The 23,275-nt window shown below is 36.8% G+C and overlaps 1 protein-coding gene and 1 pseudogene across 1 annotated transcript in view; one reads left to right on the plus strand and one right to left on the minus strand.

Annotated features, from left to right (window-relative positions):
- LOC106871994 (eukaryotic translation initiation factor 5B) overlaps positions 1-23,275 on the plus strand; it is a 135,541-nt gene that overhangs the window by 33,703 nt on the left and 78,563 nt on the right. The window contains exons 3-5 of the mRNA XM_052970563.2: positions 13,721-13,858; positions 20,360-20,818; positions 21,297-21,384. Of these exons, the coding sequence (XP_052826523.2) occupies positions 13,721-13,858; positions 20,360-20,818; positions 21,297-21,384 (685 nt within the window). The remainder of the gene's footprint in view (positions 1-13,720; positions 13,859-20,359; positions 20,819-21,296; positions 21,385-23,275) is intronic.
- Positions 11,849-12,797, minus strand: LOC149134041 (uncharacterized; annotated as a pseudogene).

A 23,275-nucleotide genomic window follows, 5' to 3' on the forward strand; every position in this document is an offset into this window, starting at 1 on the left:
TGCATGTCTTCTTTCACTGTTTGTGACTGTTCTAATTCAACTGTGGAATGTCCTTCACTTTGGTTATTTTCCAGGAGGTTCTGGTCACCCGTCTTACGGTTCATCAACCCGTGTTGTTGAATTAATTTCTTCCGACATACCTTCCCTTGGTGGATTAGGATCCAGTTAGCTGAAGACATCATCAGGAGGAACCACGTCCGGTTTCGGCCCCGACTCCTCTACCGTTTTGACGCCCCCCCCCCTTTCGGAGGTGTCTTCAGCTCTGGTGTTGGGTGCGTGTTTTCTTTCTTCTATTCGCTGGCCTCTTCGATGCAGCATCAACGAGTGTCAGCGTCCGACTGATTGTCATGTCAAATTCCCCTTTTTATACCCGCTGCTAGAGTCCAGTAGGCAGCACCAGCAAGTTGTCACATGACACTGTCTAAACTTTCCGCTGCTAGGCTCCAGCAAGTTGTCACATGACACTTTCTAAACTTTAACTGACAATGGAGGGCGCGAAGCCACTTCAGTGTCAGCCTTTCTCACCTAGGCATGTTATGACTTTCAAGCCATATTCGGTCTTCCCGCTTCAGCCACATATAGAAGCTGGCTTTTTCGACCGCCTCCTGTATCCTCCTTATCAGTTCTCTCAGTTCCGAGTTTGAAAACGCAAATCTTCTCTTGAATAGCGCTGTCATTTTCCTTTCAATGAAGCCTCTAGCCCCCACTGCCAGATGGTAGTACTCGACAGTCCATCCCTGTTCTCTGCACTCTTCGATTAGTTTCTCGTATCTCTTCTCCTTTCGTTTCTCTGCATTGTCGATATTCTCTTCCCAGGGTACTGTCAGTTCTAGCAAGATTCATATTCTCCGTTCTGTGTTCCATATGACTAAGTCTGGTCTTTTTGTTGTTTTTTGTAAGTGGAAAAATTGCTAGACTTCCCAAATCCATGGCCAGCTCCCAGTATCCCTTCCATCTTTCGTCTATCTCATATATTTTATTTGGAGGCCTGATCTTATGTCCTTTTCCCTCCTTCTGGAAGTATATTTTCCTGCGTTTTTCCACTTTGGGGTGCTCTCCTCTATTGTATCCCTCGATCTTCTCCTTGAGTGCTGCGCTTATGACGCCGAGGACTTGATTATGGCGCCATGTATACCTTTCTAGTGCTAGTCTGCAGCTTGACAGAACGTGTCTCACCGTCGCTTTCTCTCCGCATCCACATTCATCGGTTGTTTTTATGTTCCATCAGACTAAGTTCGCCGGTGAGGGTAGAACGTCGAAGGTAGACTTGATCAGGAAGGCTGTTCTTGCTTGTTCCCAAGCCTAAAGTTCCTTCCATGAGATTCTGCGACTGACCACGTTTTCCTCCCATCTCAGGCACTGCCACTGTTGACTACATTGCACCAAATGTACATCCCGCCTTTCTTCTTCCTCCTTTCTCACTTCGTGTACCACTGCCTCTTTCATCTCTTTTATACTGCTCTTGCAAAATGGCCTGAAACTGCTCGTCCCTAGGCCGGCTCTTGCTTCTTGCGTTGCTCCAACTATATCGGCATGTTTTAGTATTCCGATCGCCCTGTTTACTGCCTCTTCCGCATTCCATTTCCTCCCTGTTCGTACCTTTGGAGGGTTTTCTCGGATGCTCTGGTCTTTTGAATACCTTAGCATCATTACTGTCCTCGCCTTTCCTGCTTTATATTCTTCGGTGATTAATGTTATTGGTAGTTGCGGCACGGGTTTTCAATGGTTTCAGTTGTATTCAGTGGTTTCGGCAGACCAAGCCATTTTCTGATAAACACACTGCATCTTTGTTCCATCCTTTCTACTCTACTCGAGGCTATTTTGTACATTTGCAATGGCCACATTATCCTTGGGTACAGTCCAAATTGCAGCATCCAACATTTGAATTTTCCCAGCAGTGTTGTTCTTGTCAATTGCCTTTAATCCTTGTTCTACTAACTCGTGTGTCTCTTTCCCTTGCTTCTTATCATTTAATAAGTCTCTATACCATCTGCCGAGACTCTTTACTGGTTGTTCTTTCACCGTTGGTATGTCTTCACCTCCTATCCTGAATTTCACTTCTTCTTGCACTCCTTTCACGAAAGCCACGCTTCGAGATTTTTTGGCTTTGAATTTCATTCTTGCCCATCCTATCAGTTCATCCAACCGCTCTAACATTCCCTCTGCTGCTTCTCTACTTTCCGATAGTAGAGTGACGTCCTCCATAAATGCCCTTAATGGTGTCTTTATAGCAGCTTTCTCACAGTTTGTTGACCTTAGTAACATCTCCATGACTAGCACGAATAAGATGACTGATATCGTGCATCCGGCTGCAATACCTACTTCTAGCCGTTGCCATTCCGTTGTGAACTCTCCTGCTGTAAATCTCATCCTCATGTTGTCGTAGTAGGACATGAGCATTCGTTGAACATCTTTTGGAATCCAAAAGAAGTCCATCGCTGCTCTGATTATCGCGTGTGGAACAGATCCATATGCATTGGCAAGATCTAGCCAGACAATGTGCAGGTTTTTCTTCAGTTGTTTTGCACAGGTGATAGCTTCCCAGATGGCAAATGCGTGTTCTATGCACCCAGGGATTCCGGGGATTCCTGCTTTTTGGATTGCTTCATTAATGTACCCGTTATGCTGTACGAATCTTATGATCCGTCTAGCAATGATTCCAAACATGATTTTCCCGTCAGTATTTAATAATGAAATTGGTCTAAATTGTCCTAGTGTTTTTGCATCTTTCTCTTTAGGTAAATAGATACCTTCAGCTATACACCATCGCTCCGCTACGTCTTTCTTCTTCCACATTTCTCTTATCAATGCAAATAACTGTAAACGCAATTTCGGGCAATACTTGTAAACCTTGTAGCTCACACCATCGTTCCCTGGTGAACTTTTTGCTCTTGCTTTTCTTATGAACTCCTCTATTTCTTTCCGTTTGATGTCACTCAAATCGAAAAGTACCCTTGGTTCAGGTGGTTTCTTCAGTCCGTGCATTTCTGGGAGTACTTTATTTCTGTCAGAGTCGCTGTATGTCTCTTTAAGATGTTGTTCTAGCTCTTCTTTCGTGCAATCCAATTTTCCGCTTTTACTTTCAGTAAATAAATGTTTCGCATATTGATAGGGATTGTTCACAAAGCTACGATAGTTCTTTTCTCTCTCCTTTCTTCTGTTCTTCCTTCTTTCTTCTCTCATTAGTTCTCGATGCCTCTTTTTTATCTCTTCATATAGCTGCTTTAGCCCTTCTCTTTCGTCCTCCTTTGCATCCCTCCATCTGGTTATGAGTTTTTTCTTCTCTTCTCGAATCTTTGCAATCCGTCTTTCTCTCCTCGATGGTCCGCTCTTTGCCGGTGATTCTACCTTCCCTGTTGTTTCCAGTCCAAATCTTTTCTCTCCTTCCTGGTAGATTGTATAAGCCAGGTTCTCGAGCTTTTGTTCGTCGTCGCCTTTGAATTTGGTGGTCATTCTTGATACCTCGTTGTCGAATTTTTTATAACTTGCTGCGTCATTTGCTTTCGGCCACTTAATCTTTGTCTTCTTCACGCCTATCACTGTTTGTGACTGTTCTAATTCAACTGTGGAATGTCCCTCGCTATGGTTATTTTCCCGGGGGTTCTGGCCACACGTCTTACGGTTCATCAACCCGCGTTGTTGAATTACTTTCTTCTGACATACCTTCCCTTGGTGGATTCTGAGCCCGATGTAACTAGCAAACACCTTTCCGCAGCAGCTGAATTCCTCATCTACCAATCCTTTACCGCATCCTTTCTCATTATCCATTTCCGGTCCAAGTCTGTTTCGTTTTTTTTCCGTCCCTATTTGATCCTTTATTCTCCCCCCGTGGTCCGGGATCATGGGGGCATGATTTCCTATGCTTTTTCGTTGCAATTTTACCCCGGATCAGGCTGCAAGCCCATTGATCCTTCATTACGCTGTCGTACTGTCAAGTGTCTCTCCGCTTTGTCATCCCTCTTTCTGGATTGTCAGCAAGTCTTTCCCTGCAGTCAGTATCTGAGGAATTTCAACCATGTTTCGTGGTCTTCTACCATAACAGCTCCTTTATAGGATCCAATTAGCTCAAGACATCATCAGGAGGAACCACGTCCGGTTTCGGCCCCTACTCCTCTACCGTTTTGACGTGGCGGGGCCACCCACTTTCGGAGGTGTCTTCAGCTCTGGTGTTGGGTGCATGTCTTCTTTCCCTGTTTGTGACTGTTCTAATTCAACTGTGGAATGTCCTTCGCTATGGTTATTTTCCAGGAGGTTCTGGCCACACGTCTTACGGTTCATCAACCCGCGTTGTTGAATTAATTTCTTCCGATATACCTTCCCTTGGTGGATTAGGATCCAGTTAGCTGAAGACATCATCAGGAGGAACCACGTCCGGTTTCGGCCCCTACTATATACATCTACACATATGTATACATATACATGTATGCATATAGATCTATATCTATATATATATCTATGCATATACGTGTACATATACATGTATATGTATACATATACATCTCTCTCTCTCTCTTTCTCTCTCTCTGAAAGTATCTGTCATTACAGTATCGAAATGTGATTGTTTCAGTTAGTAGAATAGTTTGATTTTTAAAGTGAAAGTATTTGACATGAGTGTTTTTGTTTCACTTTTGACACGTAATACTTAAATAGTGGAGGAGATATTATGTTGCCGTAGGCTCGAACTCTGCAAGAAGTTAAACATTTTTTGACTAAAACACAACTGGAACCCTAAGTAAGGCATCTGTAAAATTTGAATGAAATTGGTTGCGTAGTTCTCGAGTTTTAGGGATTCACACACACACACACACACACACACATACATTCTCATTTATATATATATATAGATATATATATACACAAATATATATATATATATATATATATATATACACACACACACACACACACAAATATATATGAGACAAGTGTACGTACGCCGTACATTGCATGACTACAGATTTCTCCCCCACCCCTCTCTGATTTTGGATGATCATGACTTTCAGAAAAATGGATATGTTTTAATGAAATTTTCCCACGAATATGTGTTGTATCATGTAGATTCCGAATATATAAAATTCTCAAGGGAAAGTTTTTGAGGAAGGTGTGTGGTGGAGAATTTCCGAAAATTCCCCGGAGTCCACTTCAGTTCGTCTTAACTTTCAAGAAAATTGTTATTTTTTTATGTAATTCACTACAAATATACCTCCCTCTATGTAGATTCCGTGGACATAGGAACTGTGAGTTATTTTTGAGAACTGTTCCCCAGTCCGTGGTGTTTCGGAGCAAGTCCACATTTGTTTTATTTTCTCCGTCTTGTGCGTTTGTGCATCCATAGATTTCTATTGCAGCAACAAATAGGCAATGAAAACAAATGAAGCCCTCACCCGAAAACTCGTTATGCTAAAAATAACAGCTAACGGTCTGGTACACAGAAATATGCTATTAAAGACGACTTGTCTGTTGCATACGATTTTCTTTTCACTTCAAGTAAAATCCCTGGTAAACGTTTCTAATAGAAAGGCAGAAGACACCAGAAGCATAGGCAAGGAACATACGCACGCACTTAAATATAGGGCGATGTTTCGTTACAAGAACACACGACTGCTAGTTACAAACCACGGTGTGTTTATTTACTTTTGTAAAGATGATCATCGATTTCCGTAAAAAATTTAAAAAATTTTACATATGGGGTTGGAGGGGATCTTTTGAAGTCGGCGTGAAAGCGATAGAGACAGAGATCGCCGATTGTATGAAGTAAATTCTTTTGAAGTTGGCGTGAATCGGAAGAATTGATGTGCGTGTGTGTGTGTGCTTGTGAATCTGTTTGTGTTTGCAAAATTCTATCTGTGCTTGTGAGTCGGTGTTCGTGTGTATAGGCGTGTGTGTGTGTGCTTGTGAGTCTGTTTGTGTGTACAGGCGTGTGTGGGCAAAACGGGCAAACTTACCGTATGGGTACCGTTACTGTCAAACTGGAGCACGTGCTTTTGTTTACATTTGAAGATTTGAAGATCGTCGCTTTCGTAAACTTTTTTTTATTTTTTATATATATACGTGGTGTGGGGAGGAAGGGTATCTTTTCAAGTCGGCATAAAAGCGAGACAGATTGGATCGGGGAAGTTCTTTTGAAGTTGGCGTACCGCGCGCTACAATTTTGTCCCTGCTGCTAACTTTTTCATTCTCTCGGTTTATTTTTTTATGTTTGTTGGCGATTTTATGATTCATAGACACGTTTTGATTTTTTTTTTTTTTTCGTTTATATTACGTTTTGAAATTTATTATATAAATACGCCCGTAATTCAATTCTTGTTAGTATGAATCAGGAAGTCATTGGATGCAGAGACGATTGGAACTTAAAATCTTTCATTCTATTTTCGTTTTGCGGATATCTTTCGATTTGATGTGAAGAAGTAAAAGCACATGGGTTTTATTTACATTTAATCGGCTAACCCTAACAGGCCGATTAGATGTAAACAAAACCCATGTGCTTTTACTTGACGTTTCGTCACATCAAATCGAAGGATAGCAAGTGAATGGAATAATTCCCCGTTTGAACTTAACTACATATATATGTGCGTGCGTGCATGCATGTTCGCGTCTGGTAGAAATCTACAGATGCACAAAACAGAAAATGAAGCAAATATGGACTTGTTCAGAAACACCCGCGAGGGGGGGGGGTTCTCAAAAATAATCCCCAATTGTTTTCCCCGCAGAATTCCTATGTCTTCAGAATCTACATAGTCGGAGGTATATTTATAGAGAATTTCATTAGAAAGTGTCCATTATCTTGAAAGTTAAGACGAATTGGACTCAATTTTCAGAAATTCCCCACCCAAACCGAAAGCACTTTCCCCCCGAAATTGGACCCCCTCCCCTCCTTTAGAAATTTTTTTTTCTTACGGAATCCCACGTTTTCGGCTATGGAGATACCGATTCTGAAATTTTTTTCAAATATCACAACTACAAAAATTTAGTCCACCACATTTATTTTTCACTTTTTCTGGAATTTTTTTTTTTTTCCTTGCAAAATACGTTGAAAAATATGGAGATTATGATTCTGGTAAAAAAAAATCGTTTGGAAAATTACAATTTTTCAAAAAGTAAATTACCCCGAACCCTCCCCTCTCGATTCTGCGGCCTTGGCCTTCAAGCAGGCTATCCACGTGCTAGAAATAACAACCAAATTTTTTTTTGTTTTGAAAGTTACAAAAATATGAGTGCTGAAATAACAGTAAACTACTTTGAAAAAAAGGAAAGTAAAAATAGCAAAGAAATACTGTGATAAAGTGAAATTAAAGTTTTTTTTAGGTTTTTTTGTTTTTTTTTTTCAACGCCGGTGGGATTTAGCGGGGATAAACTTCAGCAATGTGTTTGAGAAATGTATAAAAATTTTGGTAATTTTTCTTCACCGTAAAGCCATACATTTCCCAATGCATAGATTCGTTGACACGAGACCATTTTGTATTACCCAATGATCCAGTGACATACTTCAATGTGGTTCATGCAAGTGCCAGTTTCAGGGTCAACGAAGTTCTGTGAAAGGTTTACCGTTTGGTTAGCCAAGTTGCTGTAAATTTCATTAAAAAATATCCATTTTTCTGAAAGTTATGATTATCCAAAGTCGGTGGTGGGGGGACAGAAATCTGTTGTTATGCCTACCTTCTTAGCATATATGTATGTATAATATATGTGTGTGTTTCTGTGTTTGTACCCCGACCATCGTTTGACAACCGATGCTGCTGTGTTTACGTTCCTGTAAACTAGCTGTTTGGCAAGACACGCCCATAGAATAAGTACAAGGCTTGCAATGAATAAACCCTGGGGTCAATTTCTTTGACTAAGGGCAGTGCTCCGGCATGGCCACAGTCACATGGCTGAAAGAAGTAAAACAATAAAAGAATATGCCATTTTAACCCCAAGCAATGCTGTGTACCTCTACTAGTATATATATATATATATATATATTTTATTTATATATATATATATATATATATATTTATTTTATTTATATATATTTATTTTATTTATATATATATATATATATATATATATATATATATATATGCGCAGGAGTGGCTGTGTGGTAAGTAGCTTGCTTACCAACCACATGGTTCCAGGTTCATTCCCACTGCATGGCACTTTGGGCAAATGTCTTCTACTATAGCCTCAGGCCGACCAAAGCCTTGTGAGTGGATTTGGTAGACGGAAACTGAAAGAAGCCCATCGTATATATGTATGTGTGTGTCTCTGTTTGTCCCCCAGCATCGCTTGACAACCGATGGTGGTGTGTTTAGGTCCACGTAACTTAGCGGTTCGGCAAAAGAGACTGATAGAATAAGTACTAGGCTTCCAAAGAATAAGTCCTGGGGTCGATTTGCTCGACTAAAAGGTGGTGTTCCAGCTTGGCCTCAGTCAAATGACTGAAACAAGTAAAGAGTATATATATATATATATATATATATATATATATATATATATATATACATACATACATACATACATACATACAAGTATATATATATATATATATATATATATATATAATGTGTGTGTGTGTGTATATGTCCGTGTTTGTACACCCACCATCACTTGACAACCGATGTTGCTGTGTTTCTGTCCCCGTAACCTAGCCATTTGGCAAAACACTCCTATAGAATAAGTACTAGACTTACAAAGAATAAATCCTGGGGTCCGTTTTTTTGACTAAAGGCGGTGCTCCACCATGTCTGCACTTACATGACTGAAACAAGTAAAACAAGAAAAAACTATGCCATTTTATTCTAATGCAACGCCAGGTATCTCTGCTAGTATAATATAAATGCATTTACAATGCTCATGTTTACTATACACCAAACCAGGTATCGCCACTATCTATTACCCAGTCTATCGACCAAACAGTAACTCGTTATTTGGTTCAGCCAATCCACACTGCCCATATACCTGTTATAATCAAGGTTCATAAATGGGGTGCTATTTTCATCTTCACATGGTTGTGCAACGGTAGACAGAATTTATCTGCCTCTTATCTCTGTATGCAGTCGCTAGCAGAATTCCTTTCCGCCATTGTATTATTTCACCTCTTTTTTTATAATTTTGCTTTTCTACTAGCAATTATTGTTGCACACGTATATGTTGTCACAGCTTCTGAATCCACCGCAAGTTTGACTGAAATAAAAAATCAGTCAAAAAATAATATACAACTCTGGTTATTGTGTGGAAGTGATAAATTCCCGACTACATCGTACCCTAGGCCATGCTGACTAACATTATTGTCTCTTTTCCCAGTATAAAAACTAAATCTACAGTATTACCCAGTGTTTGCTTCACAAATTTTCCAAACTTTGATCCTCCACTTCGTGGGCTTACCTGGCATATACTGTCGGAAGCGTGTACCCGGCAAAATTACCAATTTTTGTCACCCCGACTTTGGATGATCATAACTTTCAGAAAAATGGAAATTTTTTAATGAAATTTCCTACGAACATGTGTTCAAAATTTTTCAGAGTAAGTGTTTTAGGAGGGGGTGGGATGGGGAATTTCGGAAAATTTACCGGAGTCCACGTTTTGTCCAAGTTAAGACGAATTGAAGTGGACTACGGTGAATTTTCCAAAATTCCCCACCCACTCCTCCTAAAACACTTTCCCCCCAAAAAATTTTATATATACGGAATCTACACGATATAATACATATTCGTAGAAAATTTCATTAAAAAATATCCATTTTTATGAAAGTTATCATCCAAAGTCGGGTGGGGGGGGACAGAAATCTGTAGTTATACTGAATACCCTTCCTTTATACTCCACCATGCCCTCATCGACAGATAAACACTTCTCAGGGTTGAAAAGTGTTTTATATGCATTTTGAATGCAGCCGATGAGGGGTCCTATTTTAAATAAGGGTTCAAAGATCGGTTCTCCACATACTGGGGCCCCGTTAGTGTCTCGTACATGTAAATACTGGTTCAGTTTCACAAATCATATCCATGACAATACTGGAAGCGTACTGATTGCCAAAAGGTCCCAGCAGAGGTAAAGGACATGGACTGCACCCCATTTCGGAAGTAGGAGGGGGGGTTCCTGCAGAAACCCACTTTTTTGGGCGGAGGTAACGATCATGGACCACACCCCCTTTGGGATTTTTTTTGTTTTCTTTAACAGGAACACACTGTATCAAGTGCGGAGATTCCAAATCTGCAAAGTAATCTGCATTTCAAAATTTTAATTCCTCACCATTTCTTAAATTTTCACTTAAAAAAAAAACATTTTTTGGTGAAATACATAGAAAAATATGGAAATTATCATTCTGAAAAAATAAAAAAATCGTCTGCCCTATGACAAAAATTGAAATTAAAGTGTTTTCTCTACTAATGTTTCACACATGCATACAATTATAAGATAGCAGACGCAAAGAGTATCTAAACAGAAAACTTGACATGCTAGAAACACATTTTCAAAATTTTAATATGAATTACCAAAGAAGAAAAAATTTCAAAATTTAAACACCCCTACCCCATCGTTTTCCAGTTATTTTAGAAATATATTTGGGGGAAATACAAAGAAAAATACAGAGATTATGATTCTAAAAAAAAAAATTGTTTGTGAAATTTCAATTTTTCAAAAAAAATAATAATAATAAACACCCCTCCCCTTCACCCTATGACAGAAAGTGAAATTTCCCCCACCCATTTTTTTCTTTGCCAGAGGGGCAAATTTTGAAAACATGTTTTGTGGGGTTTCAAAATCTTCAATTTTTAAGTACGCTCCAACTGGAAATCGGACAACAGCCAAACCAAGAGTCAACTTTCTGGATACGAATTATCAGAAAATAAAAAAAAAATTTTAAATGTCACTTTGTTGTGTGTGTGTGTGCGTGCGTGCGTGCGCAAATATCTAATTTTTACATACCTCCCTTAATTCCAAAAGACCCTCAACCACAACATGTTGAGTTGTGTTAGTCATGAAACACTCTACCCACTGCAGCATCTTTACACGGACTCCAGTGTTGAACAGTTTCTTCAACAGTGTTAATGATGGTTATAATACTTTATTTTCTTGTTGATTCTTTTTATTGTTTGAATAATTGCTCTTCTATTTCTAGGTATTCTACTCTCAGATTTGTTTACTGATCTGAATGGGGTTGAGGAGGGAAACCTGTTTTTCTATGGACCAATTAACACTGGGAAGGTTGAAGTCCCCCTTCATTAATATGTTGTCAGCATGACACTGATGGATGAAACACTTAATACTATTGAGGCATTCCTTGAAGCATAGTAGAGGAGTTAGGGGTGGTCTATAGATTGTTCAGCTCCCAAGAAATTTGCATGTATTTGTAATGTTGATTGCAAAAGAGAAACATTTATGAAAATGTACAGATAAATAAGTTATCTTTACAGACCATAATTGCAGTTGTCTATATAATTGATAATAAAGTTGGTATAAAGTGAAATTAAATGAAGGTTTACTCACAAATCGATTAAGTTAGTAAATGTTTAACATTTTTGTGACAAGATAGTGTCTCTAAACATTCTAATGAAACAGGCACCAATATTTCTCCAGCTTACTATGGGCTGTGAACAGCAGGAATCAAGATTTAAAATTTTTGTCACAATATAATGTCTCGAAACGAAAAAGTGGAAGAAAGGATAATTCCGTTCTTTTTTTTGGAAGAGAAATAAATTTTAGTGTTGATAGAAAGGCAGAAAACACCGCAAGCAGTCAAGATAGCAGTGCAGAAAACACAGGGAGACAGCCTGCAAAATTAAGGAAAAATGTATTTAGACTTATTTATCATCAAAAAGAAATTCGAAAAAAGTACACAGAATTGTTATGAGGTTTGCATACCTTTCAAAAATCATTGTGGGTAAATTTCTGTCACATGTTTGATGACGGTCTTATAGTTCTCCCACAATTGGTCGCACATCATGTTGTACAGATCTCTGTACATTACTTTGTCAGCATGCGACCATCACATATCCCCACTTGCACTCTCAGGGTCCACAAAATTCCAAGAGTGGTTGACAATTCCATGAATGTAGCCAAGTCTGTCAAGGTTCTGGTAACTGGCCCACTGGTCTGTAAATATTGTTGACCCTGGTTCTATGTTTACCAGAATGAGTGCCTCCAGTGTTTTTGACTTTCTATTTTGAACGTGTTGCATATAACCTTTTTTCTGGGTGTTATCATAGAAACCAACAACCCAGAATGACCCATCACACGCCCTACTTCGTTTTTTTCTTTGAAACATCAAACTTTTGTCTTTCTACGACATGATTCAGGCCACCCAATTTCTTTTTGTCTTTCAATAACTTCTGTGAACAGATTTCATGGCAATATTCATACCATTGTATTGCCATGACTTTACTGATATTGTTTGCACACATAGAACTGCTTACTGGCATTTCGAAAATGAAGTCAAATATATGAAATATTTGGTAAACAGAAAGTCTACTTTTCTCTAAAAATGTATTCTTTTGGATTGAAACTCTTTTCTGACAGTTGCTACATCTCCATTCCGCTCCATCTGTTGCATTCTGCGAAGGCCTTATGTCCATATCATTCCCACATGTACACTACTTCTGATTAGCAAGGAGACTATTTTCTTTCGGATAATTGATGAAATTTTCATCAGATAAATTTTTGGCGATTTGTTGTCGGGGGCAATCCATCTTCCAAGAAGGTTAAAAACATAATAAAAAGTTCAAAAATTCAAACAAACAAAAAGTTCAAAACTAAAAAGTCATAACGAACAGTCAAAAATTTTTGAAGAATGAGGAAATCAATTTGGCTGCAGATTGAAATTAGAAAAACATTCGTCCAAAGCCAATATCTTTTCAATTTTTAAAATGAAACTCTAGCGTTGACTGTATGTACAGGCATTCAGACGTAGCAGGGAACAGCTAGCCTTTGGCCGCTGTTCACAACGGGGACATAGCATTGAACCCAAAGAGACGGATGTAGCAGGGAACAGCTGAGCAGCGGCCAAAGGCCAGCTTTTTATTACAATGTCATTTCCTTACTTTTCATAGAAAATCACTGAGTATATCAATTCATTCCTTCTGTAGTTTATTATGGCTGCCCTGATTGAGGTTGGGTGAGCAGCAGTTACTGAACATTCAACTTCAGTTATGGCTTCAAAATCTCATTTCAGTATATGTAGTTAGATCAGCCTCCTTGAATGTGTTTCTGATTTACCAGTCATCAGATCTTAGGATGATATAACGAAACAGCTGAGTAGGTTGTTTTAATCAATGTATAATATTGAATACATTCAAATTACAAGTTTTTCCTAAAAGGTTCATAAGTGATTTTCTTTTTTTGACTTTAATAATATTGTATACTGTCAATAATTGCATTACGCTAATAAAAAATAAATTAAAGTTTGATTAATTTAAAAGAGTAAAACATTTTTTTTTAATTCATACAGTTTGAATTCTGATTAAATAAAAAGAATCAATTAACATTAATCATAAGTGTATTGTTGTCTTCAAATTAAGTATTGCTACTGTTTGGAACACCCTTGAAATGTATAACCTGTTTAAGCAGGTTGTATATCTAAGCAACAATTTTATCAGTTATAGCAGCATGATAATCACTTTTTATGTTAGAAAAACTGTAAAAATGATGAAATCTCATAAAATGTTTCAGCAAAAATTGCTTGAATACTTGCATAAGACGGGCTCAAAGTTTAATGTTTGTAATTAAATTTTTATTTTCATCTTTCCAGAAATCCAAGAAAGTTATTGTGGAAGAATCTTCTGATTCTGACAAAGAAGATGACCAAGTACAATCAAAGAAAGAAAAGAAAAAAAAGAGTAAAGCTGTTGCATCTTTTAATCTGTTGAATATGTTAGATGACGACTCAGTAAGTTTAATTTGAATTTGCTTGCAAACTGCTCGTTCACAGTAATTATTTTTCATGAGTGCTTCATTATCTTTCTTTAAAAACTAGTTGTACCTGTCACTATGCTGCCAGGTAATGACCTAGTCAAGATGAAATAGATCCAGCAGAAGCTTACTACAATTATCTCATTGATATGCTCAACAACCTGTCATTTTAATGAAAGTCTTTCTTTAAAGTGTGCTGTGTTGTCTTTATGTTGAATGACATACAGAAACACACACAAACAATGGAAAAGGTAACTGTATTATATATATATATAAGGAGAATTCACAAAAAAGCAACAGACGAAGACAGGTGATGTAGAAAACAAATAGATGTATTTGTATAACGTTCAGGAATTGAAAAAGTCTTTAATGTTTTGAGCCTACGCTCTTCTACAGAAAGGAACACAGAAAGAAACAAGGAGAGAATAATAATAACGGTTTTACATAAAGGTTAAAAAGTTCAAAGGCTTCAGACGTTGTGGTGTATTGCAGCGCTTTCTTATCAACAGATAAGTCCAGAGTAATCCATAGGCAGGAGAGGTGCAGCCAGAGTGTAGAAAGTCCAGAAGAAAGTCCAAAAGAGTGTAGAAAGGTAGAAAGTCCAGTGGAGAATTTTGTAGGTGATGAGAGGAGACAGGATCAACTAGTGCAACCACGTGAGCGTGTGATATGTATAAGGAGAATTCACAAAAAAACAACAGACGAAGACAGGTGGTGTACAACGTTATTCTGGAAGAAATTTAGCTTCATGTTCTTTAACAAATGCAGCCAGCTCTGTGATGTCATAATTTGTCTCTCTTTGCTAAGCTTCTTGAAGTTAAATCACTAATTTGATAGCTTGTTTTTGGCAGTCCAGAGCCAGATTCTTGCAAATTTTTGCCTCCTGTGGCCAAAACTTGATCCTCAGTTTCAATCAGTGCTTCATTAAAAATTGTTTCAGAGAACTGAATATTGATATCTGGGTTTGTCTGTTGAACTGCATACTTTAAGTCCTCAGCCATGTCCTCACAATATTTCATCCAAAGCTGTACGGTACTGCCAAGTTGACACATATTTGCAAACATACTTAATAGAGTTAAGAGTTGCTGTAGCCCACATTGACTACCTTGAAAATTAAAATGGGGATTAAATGTAAAAATGAGTTAGATGAATATCTTCACAAGAGTGATTGAAATAAACAGCGAATGTGGAACGCCACACGCACACACACACACACATACAATATCAAACATCAGATGAAATGGACATATGTGTGAGAGAGAATGAAGGGGTATGTTGTCATGTATACATACTTACATACATAAATATGGATACATCTTTGTATGTATGTGTGAAACAGGTACAGAGAGAGAGTGAGTGCCACTTAGACATCACTCTCTGTATACATGACAACACACCCCTTCTCTCTCTTTCTCTCTGCCTAACACACACACACACACACACACACACAAAACTGATGTATGAATATTTATGTATATAACACCCCTTTTCTCTTTCTCTCTCTCACACACACACATGAATGTATACAAATGTACATACAAAAACACACGTACATGTGTGACTCACTACAAATACATAGAGATTAACATGGCATGCAAAAAGTAGATAAAAATATTTTTTGTTACAGAAATTACCAAAGTGAGCAGATTCAAGCGAAATTTGTGAACTTGGTAAATATTTTTTTTTTCAGTAATCGTAGTTGTTTGCAAATAACAAATTTAAACTTGAAATGAAAATATTGAAATAAGGGAAAATGGAAAATTTTGCCATTGCTCCATCAATACCGGAAGTTAACATTGAGAAACCTTTTTAAAGCAGTGAATCATATATATAAAGCCATATTATTTATTTTTAATAAAAAAATAAAGTGAAGCGGCTGTTATGTATCCGAGGTCAAATTATTCATGTATCATAGTATGGAAGCAATTTGCGCAGTCATATTAACGTGGAAAGTGAACACACACACATGTATATTTTTTATAGGAGATATAGTTTTTTTTTTTTTAAGTCTGTATTTCATTGTGTTGACAGACTTGAACTTAAAATTCCTGTATTTTAATCAAAATTGACTAGGTAATGTTGTCACCATAGTAACGATCTATCACTCTTTCTCTCTCAACAACTTTTCTCCTCTCCTTAATAAACATTGGCAGGGGCTATCTCCCCTTTAATTCCTCCCCTTCTTTCTTTTAATGGATATTGTGATGGACAGAAAGATGGAGATCTACTTCATCATCATTTAACATCCATTGTCCATGCTGGCAAGCAGGGGAGCTGCACCAGACTCCAGTCTTCTCTTTTATAGTATAAGATTGTCTTGGAAATTTCACATTTAAAATTTTCCCGAATTCCTCTACTAAAGATAATTATTTGAACTTTACAAACATTCATGTATATGAAGGCATGGCTCTACTAACGCCTTGAAAATGAATTTAGTAGATGAAAACTGAAAGAAACACGTCTTAGGAGTGTGTGTGTATACCTGAACATGTATATGTGTGTTTACATTTGCATTTCACTGACAGTTACTTAGCCATGAGCAGTGACTTGCCATTTTTTTTCTGTCGACAATTTGCCAGTTGGCTTTATCCCTTCAAAGATGTATAGAATAGAAGGCCTTTTATTCGTGAAATCTTGTAATGATTTGCAACAAGACATTGCCTTGATATTACATTCTGCCAACTCAATCTAGCATAGAAAACTAGTTGTGAAAAAACAGGGGTCTTACAGAGGTGGTAAGTGACTGAGACCTTTGGCGATATGCCATTCTTGAGAAGATTCATCAAGCCAAGTGAAATCATAGTTGTGGCTGATGCCAGTGTCATATAACTGGCACCCGTACCAGTGGCTTGTGAAAAGCACCCATTACACTCTTGGAGTGATTGGCATTAGAATCAGACATGGTGCAGCTCTCTAGCTTGTTTCAGTCAAACAGTCTAACCCATGCCAGCATGGAAAGCAGACACTAAATGATGATGTTATATATATACACATATACATACCACAAACGTTGAAGTCAGTATCCTAAAGGCTCAGCTTGGATAGCCTGACCATGTGACCACACGGATAAATCCAGAATGCCATGACTGATATTCTAAAGTGACCTGGAGAGGGCAGTCATGCTTGAGATGACTCAAAGTAGTCTAAAGACAACCACAAGTCCAATCTGTAGTGAGCTGAACTCCAGCACCACAATTTCAAGTGTATTGTGGCTGACTGGACCAGATCTGGCTTTGGCCCAAGAAGTGATATTATCCAGAAATGTTGACCATGCAACGGAGTCGTTTTTCTCAGATTTGAGTGACTACCAGTGAATGCTAGCATGGGTTGGACGGTTTAACTGAGAACTGGCAAGCCAGGAGGCCGCACCAGGCTCCAGTCTGACTTGGCAAGGTTTCTACAGCTAGATGCCCTTTGTAATGCCAACCACTCCGAGAATGTAGTGGGTGCTTTTTGCATGCCACTGGAAATGTAAAAATGAGTTACATGAATATCTTCACAACAGTGATTGAAATAAACAGCGATTGTGGAACGCCACACGCACACACACACACACATACAGTATCAAACATCAGCCATGCTCGAATGGTGCTTTTTATGTGTCATTGGCATGGGTGTGAGTCAGGCAGCACTGACATCGACCAGCGGCACTATACACACACACACACACACACACACACACACACACACACACCTATGATACATTTTATTATTTCGCTTAGGCATAGTGATGCTAAAAACCTGGCATTATAATACAATATGCATATGCTTCAGAACAAAGTGTCAGTCAGATACAGAGCATAAGAAATTGAATAGATGACAAAGGAATAAGAAATTATCTTATGAACTTAATTAGCTTACAGGTGTTAATGTACTCCTATTTGAGTGCTTGTGTTTTGCTCTATAGTTTCAAAAATGAAGTGCCTGATACATCTTAAAACAGCTGTAAGCTAATGAAGTTCATGATATAATTTCTCATTTTTTGTTATTTATTTAATTTCTTACACAAGCACACACTCACACATAGATATACCTGGACCTCACATCTCTTTCTTCCCCCTCTCTTTCTCTCCTTCACTTCCAGGTTGGCAAGTCATGTATTCACCTCTTCAGCAAGACACCTGCTCTCGTTGTTTTTTTTCTCCAGTCTGTTCTCTGCTTAGATGAGGGTGATTTCATCTTTCAGTTACTTGGCAACCTCACTAGTGCTGGTAGCACATAAAAAGCACCCAGTACTATCTGTTAAATGGCTGGCATTAGGAAGGGCATCAAGCTGTAGAAACTCCTGTCAAAGCAGACATAAAACTTGAAACCTAGCAGATTCCTCTGGCTCGTTTGTTCTTGTCAAACTGTCCAACCCATGCCAGCATGGGAAAAGGGACGTTAAATGATTATATATATATATATATATCATCATCGTCGTTTAACGTCCGCTAAACGACGACGATGATGATGATGATATATATATATGATCATTTAATATATATATATATATATATATATATATATATATATATATATATATACACACACACGAACACACGTATAGTTTACTGTTCTGTTATAGGTAAGATCAACAAAAAGGACACCATCTAGTGAGAGATAAGCATCACTTAATGTACACTATGTTTAAATGAGAGCTATTAATAGTTTCATGCTTAACTGCCCTATTAATCATGTGCACTGAGCCTGAATGAATGCTTGGAGACACAAGGTGTGTTATATAAATCTGCTGAATTACTGTGTCTCCATGGCATGAAACTATTTGTAGCTCTTATTTTATCATTGTGTACATTAAATGATACACACATTCACATAAAGTGTGAAAGTGGACATTAGCGATCTCAGATGTGATGAGCAAGAGAGTAGACTATGTATGTATGGTCATGTGATGTGGTTGCAGGTGACTGCTAAATGTTGATGGAACTTTTTGAAAGAGAGACTTGGGTAGATGAGGGGACGAACTGCTGACTGATCTCAAAATTTTGATCTTCACAGATATGACAAAGGACCAAAATGCATGGTAATATGCTTGCTTGAGAAGTTAGAGGTCCTGTCAAGCCTTTTCCCACAACTCATTCTCTAACACTCATCCCTCCATCAATCTTCTAACTGTTGTATTACTCCCTCAGTAGTAATGATACCACTTATCCCTTTATACTTCACATTGTATCCCTTATTATTGTCCCTTCACATTGTATCCCTATTATTGTCCCTTATCTCCTCTTCCCTGACCCACTCCTATTTCATTCATTTCCCTTCCCTGAAGTTTACATTTACTCTGTCAAAGCTCCCAGTACATTATGTAAATTGGTTGGCATTAGGAAGGGCATCCAGCTGTAGAAACAATGTCAAAGCAGACATTGGAGCTTAAACAGCCCTCTGGCTTGTTTTTTCCTGTCAAACTGCCTAACCCATGCCAGCATGGATGACAGACATTAAATATTGCAGCTATTCTCTCACACATCATCATATCATCATCATTTTTATGTCTGTTTTTTCATGCTTCCATGGGGTAGATGAGTCCTTTCCAGTGCACCATCCAGCCACTTAGTGTATTCTTTTGTGAAGTTCGTTTTCCTGAGATTAACATTCACAACTTTTATGCAGTCTTCTTTGGTCTTTTATTGGATCCTTTCATATTAAGCTCTTGGCACTTCTACACCCACCTGTCATCTTTCATACATATTACATGTCCATACCAGTATAATTGTTCAAGTTGATTTATGAAGACCTTATTGATAAAAAATGTTTAAATTAATTTTGATAAGTATTATAACTGATGCTGCTGCCACTTCTGCTAACTTTGTCTTTAATTTCTTAATCATTTTCGTCATCATTGTTGTTTTTACATCCATTTTATTCCATGCTAGTATGGATCTTGTAAGACTTATTGAGGCCTTACTGTCACAACCCATACCAGGTTTTCAAACAAGGTAATGTATTTTACATGCTAATTCTTTCAAGCATGTATTGTTTCCAGAAGACAAATATAACATTACCACCATCCAGATGTTGGTAAAAAAAAAATGTGCATTATGTATTTAAACATGTACATGTGTGTGTGTGTGTGCGCACACACACACACACACACACACACACACACACACACAGTACAGACTTCTGTACTGTTCTCATCTACGAATTTCACTCACAAAGCATTGATCAGCCCAAAGCCTTAGTACAGTATTGTGTGATGGAACCTAAAATGACATGATTATAAAGTGTTGTTGCCACATACCCATGCTTTAATGTTCTTGCATTCCAAAAGTAATGATAATTCTAAGTTGTTAGTTTCATTTTAATCTGCTTGCCTTCATAAAGCTAGTTATTTGTAATTTATAACATTTCCTCTTAATAGATTGTGTTTTTTTTTAGAGCAATTAAATAAACTTTTTCTGTTATAAATAAATGTCTATTATAATCTTTCTTTACTAATTCTTATTTTATTCCTTTTGCTTGGAAATACTGTTTTTAGAACAGTGACAGAAAGGATTCGGATGATGAAACAAATGATATTGTTCTTGAAACTGTTACACAAAGTAAACAATCTAAAAAAGTAAAAGACAAAAAGAAGAAAAAAGGCAAATTAGAACAGGAGTATGATGATATTGATGCTATTTTAGCTGATATTGAAAAAGTATCTGAAAAAAAACAACCAAAAAGCAAAAAAGACAAAAAAAAATCTTCTGCTAGTACAGAAGCAAATGTTTCAGAAGTGAAAAAGAGCGAAGAAGTGAAAAAGAGCGAAGAAGTGAAAAAGAGCGAAGAAGTGAAAAAGAGCGAAGAAGTGAAAAAGAGCGAAGAAGTGAAAAAGAATGAAGAAGTGAAAAAGAACGAAGAAGTGAAAGATGAAGTCAATGAAGATTTAAAACTAAAAGCTGCTGCTCAGAAAAAGAAAGAGAAAAAGGAACGTGAAAAATTGAAAAAACAACAGGTATCTTTTCAGATTATTTTATTTCAAAATATAGAAATTGTGTGTTAATATTTGTAGAAATACTTTTATATTTCTATTTGATTATTTATATTTAAAGTGTTCTTAAAATATTTATTGGATATATTGAACCCAAAGATAACAAATTTTATTATAGATCTTTGAGGCTGAATGCTAACATAGTGTTTTGTACAACATGTCAAGAAAAAAAAAATTTGATCTTGGACTTGGAGGAATTCAACTTGTAGTGTTTCAAAAATTCCACATGGTTTTTGGAAGTTTCCAATATACAGTCTCCAGTTTTGTTATAGATGGGTTTTTTAGTATTTTGTGTATGATGTTATCTGATTCAAAATTTTTAATTAAAGATGCATTTTAAAATTTTGGAAGGATGAAATTCGATTTTTAAAGAAAAATGTAACGTAATTTGAAGAATACTTTTATTATAATTTCATCAATTTGAAAATAAATTTATATTCAGGACAAACAAAAGGATTCAGATATGCAAGATAAAGAAAAGATAATTGAGACTCAGCCAAAAGTAGTTGAAACTCCTGCAGAACATCATGGTAAGTTTGCAGTTATAATGTTAACTTTTTCTTTTTTCCTAACCAGTTAAAAAAAATGTTCTCTAATGTTTTGCAAATTTTTAAAACTTATTTGAGATGTCAATTATAATTTGAGAAACTAGATATGATGCAACACATGTAATACCTTTTTTTTGTGCCCCCTTCAAATTTGGGATAAACATTTCTTACAGATGTTTAAATAAATTCTTTATTTGGTAAATAAATAGAAGTAGCCTGCATACTTCACACACTTGCCTGATTCAATAGAGTTTCAGCAGTTGCTTCTTAAACTATCTATAATTTGTTCTTTGCTTACTATGACTTGTGACTGACTATTTAATTTCATGTTTGTTGATTGAAGCTCTAAAACTATATCAGCATAAGTTCCTTTCTCAAAATATTGGTGTTACCTTTTTTCATTTCTTATGAATTCTAATACAACAAATCTTGTTCTTTGGTGGACATAAAGTTATGGTTTGGTTACCAGTTTTAACTCCTAAATATATTCTTTGATAACAAATATTACTAGTTTACATCTTTAATACTCTATATTTTTTGTGTGAAAGTAGCTATTTTCTTGTTATCTAAAATGTAGAGAATATTTAAATCCAGGAGTGCTTTTGGGTAAAGGTTACCAAAGTGCTGGCAACTGCCAGGATCTAACTAATCATTTCATGAGATAAACACTATCCAACAATGTTACAGCCCAGTTTTTTGTTGTCTCCCGCCCCCCCTTTTTCTACATGGTTCTGCCCTTTTTAAAAACTATGAGCTTCACTAATTGTGACTCTGAATTTAAAGGATTTTTTAGGTGAGTTGTAGGAAAAGTGAGGAATTGATTCCAGGAAAAGAGTACAGCAAAAATTTTAAAAGTATTTTTTTTTTCCAAATTTCTCAGAAGAAATTGGACCTGGTTATAGTGAACGGAATTTTGTACATGATGAAAACTGTTTTTGTTTATTACAATTTAAGTGCTACATGGTGGAAACAGAAAACGAATTGAGGGTGCCTTTGTACCTAGATGAAATTCAAGTATTTTTACTATAAATAGGCATTAGGAAGCTTTATAATTTAATTAAATTGTGCAATTTTCTTTTATTAAAGTCCTGAGTTGAACCAGGCTTTAACCCTTTCGTTACCAACCCGGCTGAAACCGGCTCTGGGTACAAATGCCTTGCTTTCATAAGCTTTGAATTAAAATCTTCCACCAAACCTTAGTCACAAGTTATGTTTCTAACACTAGCTGAATGATAATTAAGTTATTTTACTAAATTCTTTGTTATATTTAAAGTAATTGAAAGAAACACAGAGCATCTCACAATAAATACAATGACGAAAGGGTTAATAGTCAATTTGACTTGATGGAAATTGTTGAAATTCCTTGAATGGATTGTACCTATAATTCAAATGTCCAGCCTTGTCACATATTGTGTCATGCTCATTTGGCCTATGAATTGTGTTAGGGATGTATGTATGTATTAGCAACTTAATTCAATGATTAGGTACTTCAGTTGATCAAACAGATGGTGAAAACTTAGGAAGGATTTATCAAAAATTAATTTCATTTCACAAAATACATTATTTTAAAATTTACGTTTTTCTGAATTTTATGATCTGTTTACTAGATGAATGACAAATTCTGCCTAAATGTTGGAATAAAATACGTATTTAAAAAATGGGAAAGTAATGCATAGAAGTAACTTTGAAGTAGTGTAGTTTCTTTATTTCTGTATTTTTGTTACACTTTTAAATAAGATTTCAATGAGGGAGATCTAATTCTATAAACCTCATCATTGGTGCTGTAGGAGAATGAGGCAAAAGTGGTCAAATTAATGAGGGAATAATGACTGATTTCATCTCATCTGCGTTATTTGCAAAAGCAATTTAGTGT

The sequence above is a fragment of the Octopus bimaculoides genome, chromosome 9 (genome assembly GCF_046866305.1).
Source record: "Octopus bimaculoides isolate indiv1 chromosome 9, ASM4686630v1, whole genome shotgun sequence".
NCBI lineage: Eukaryota > Metazoa > Mollusca > Cephalopoda > Octopoda > Octopodidae > Octopus > Octopus bimaculoides.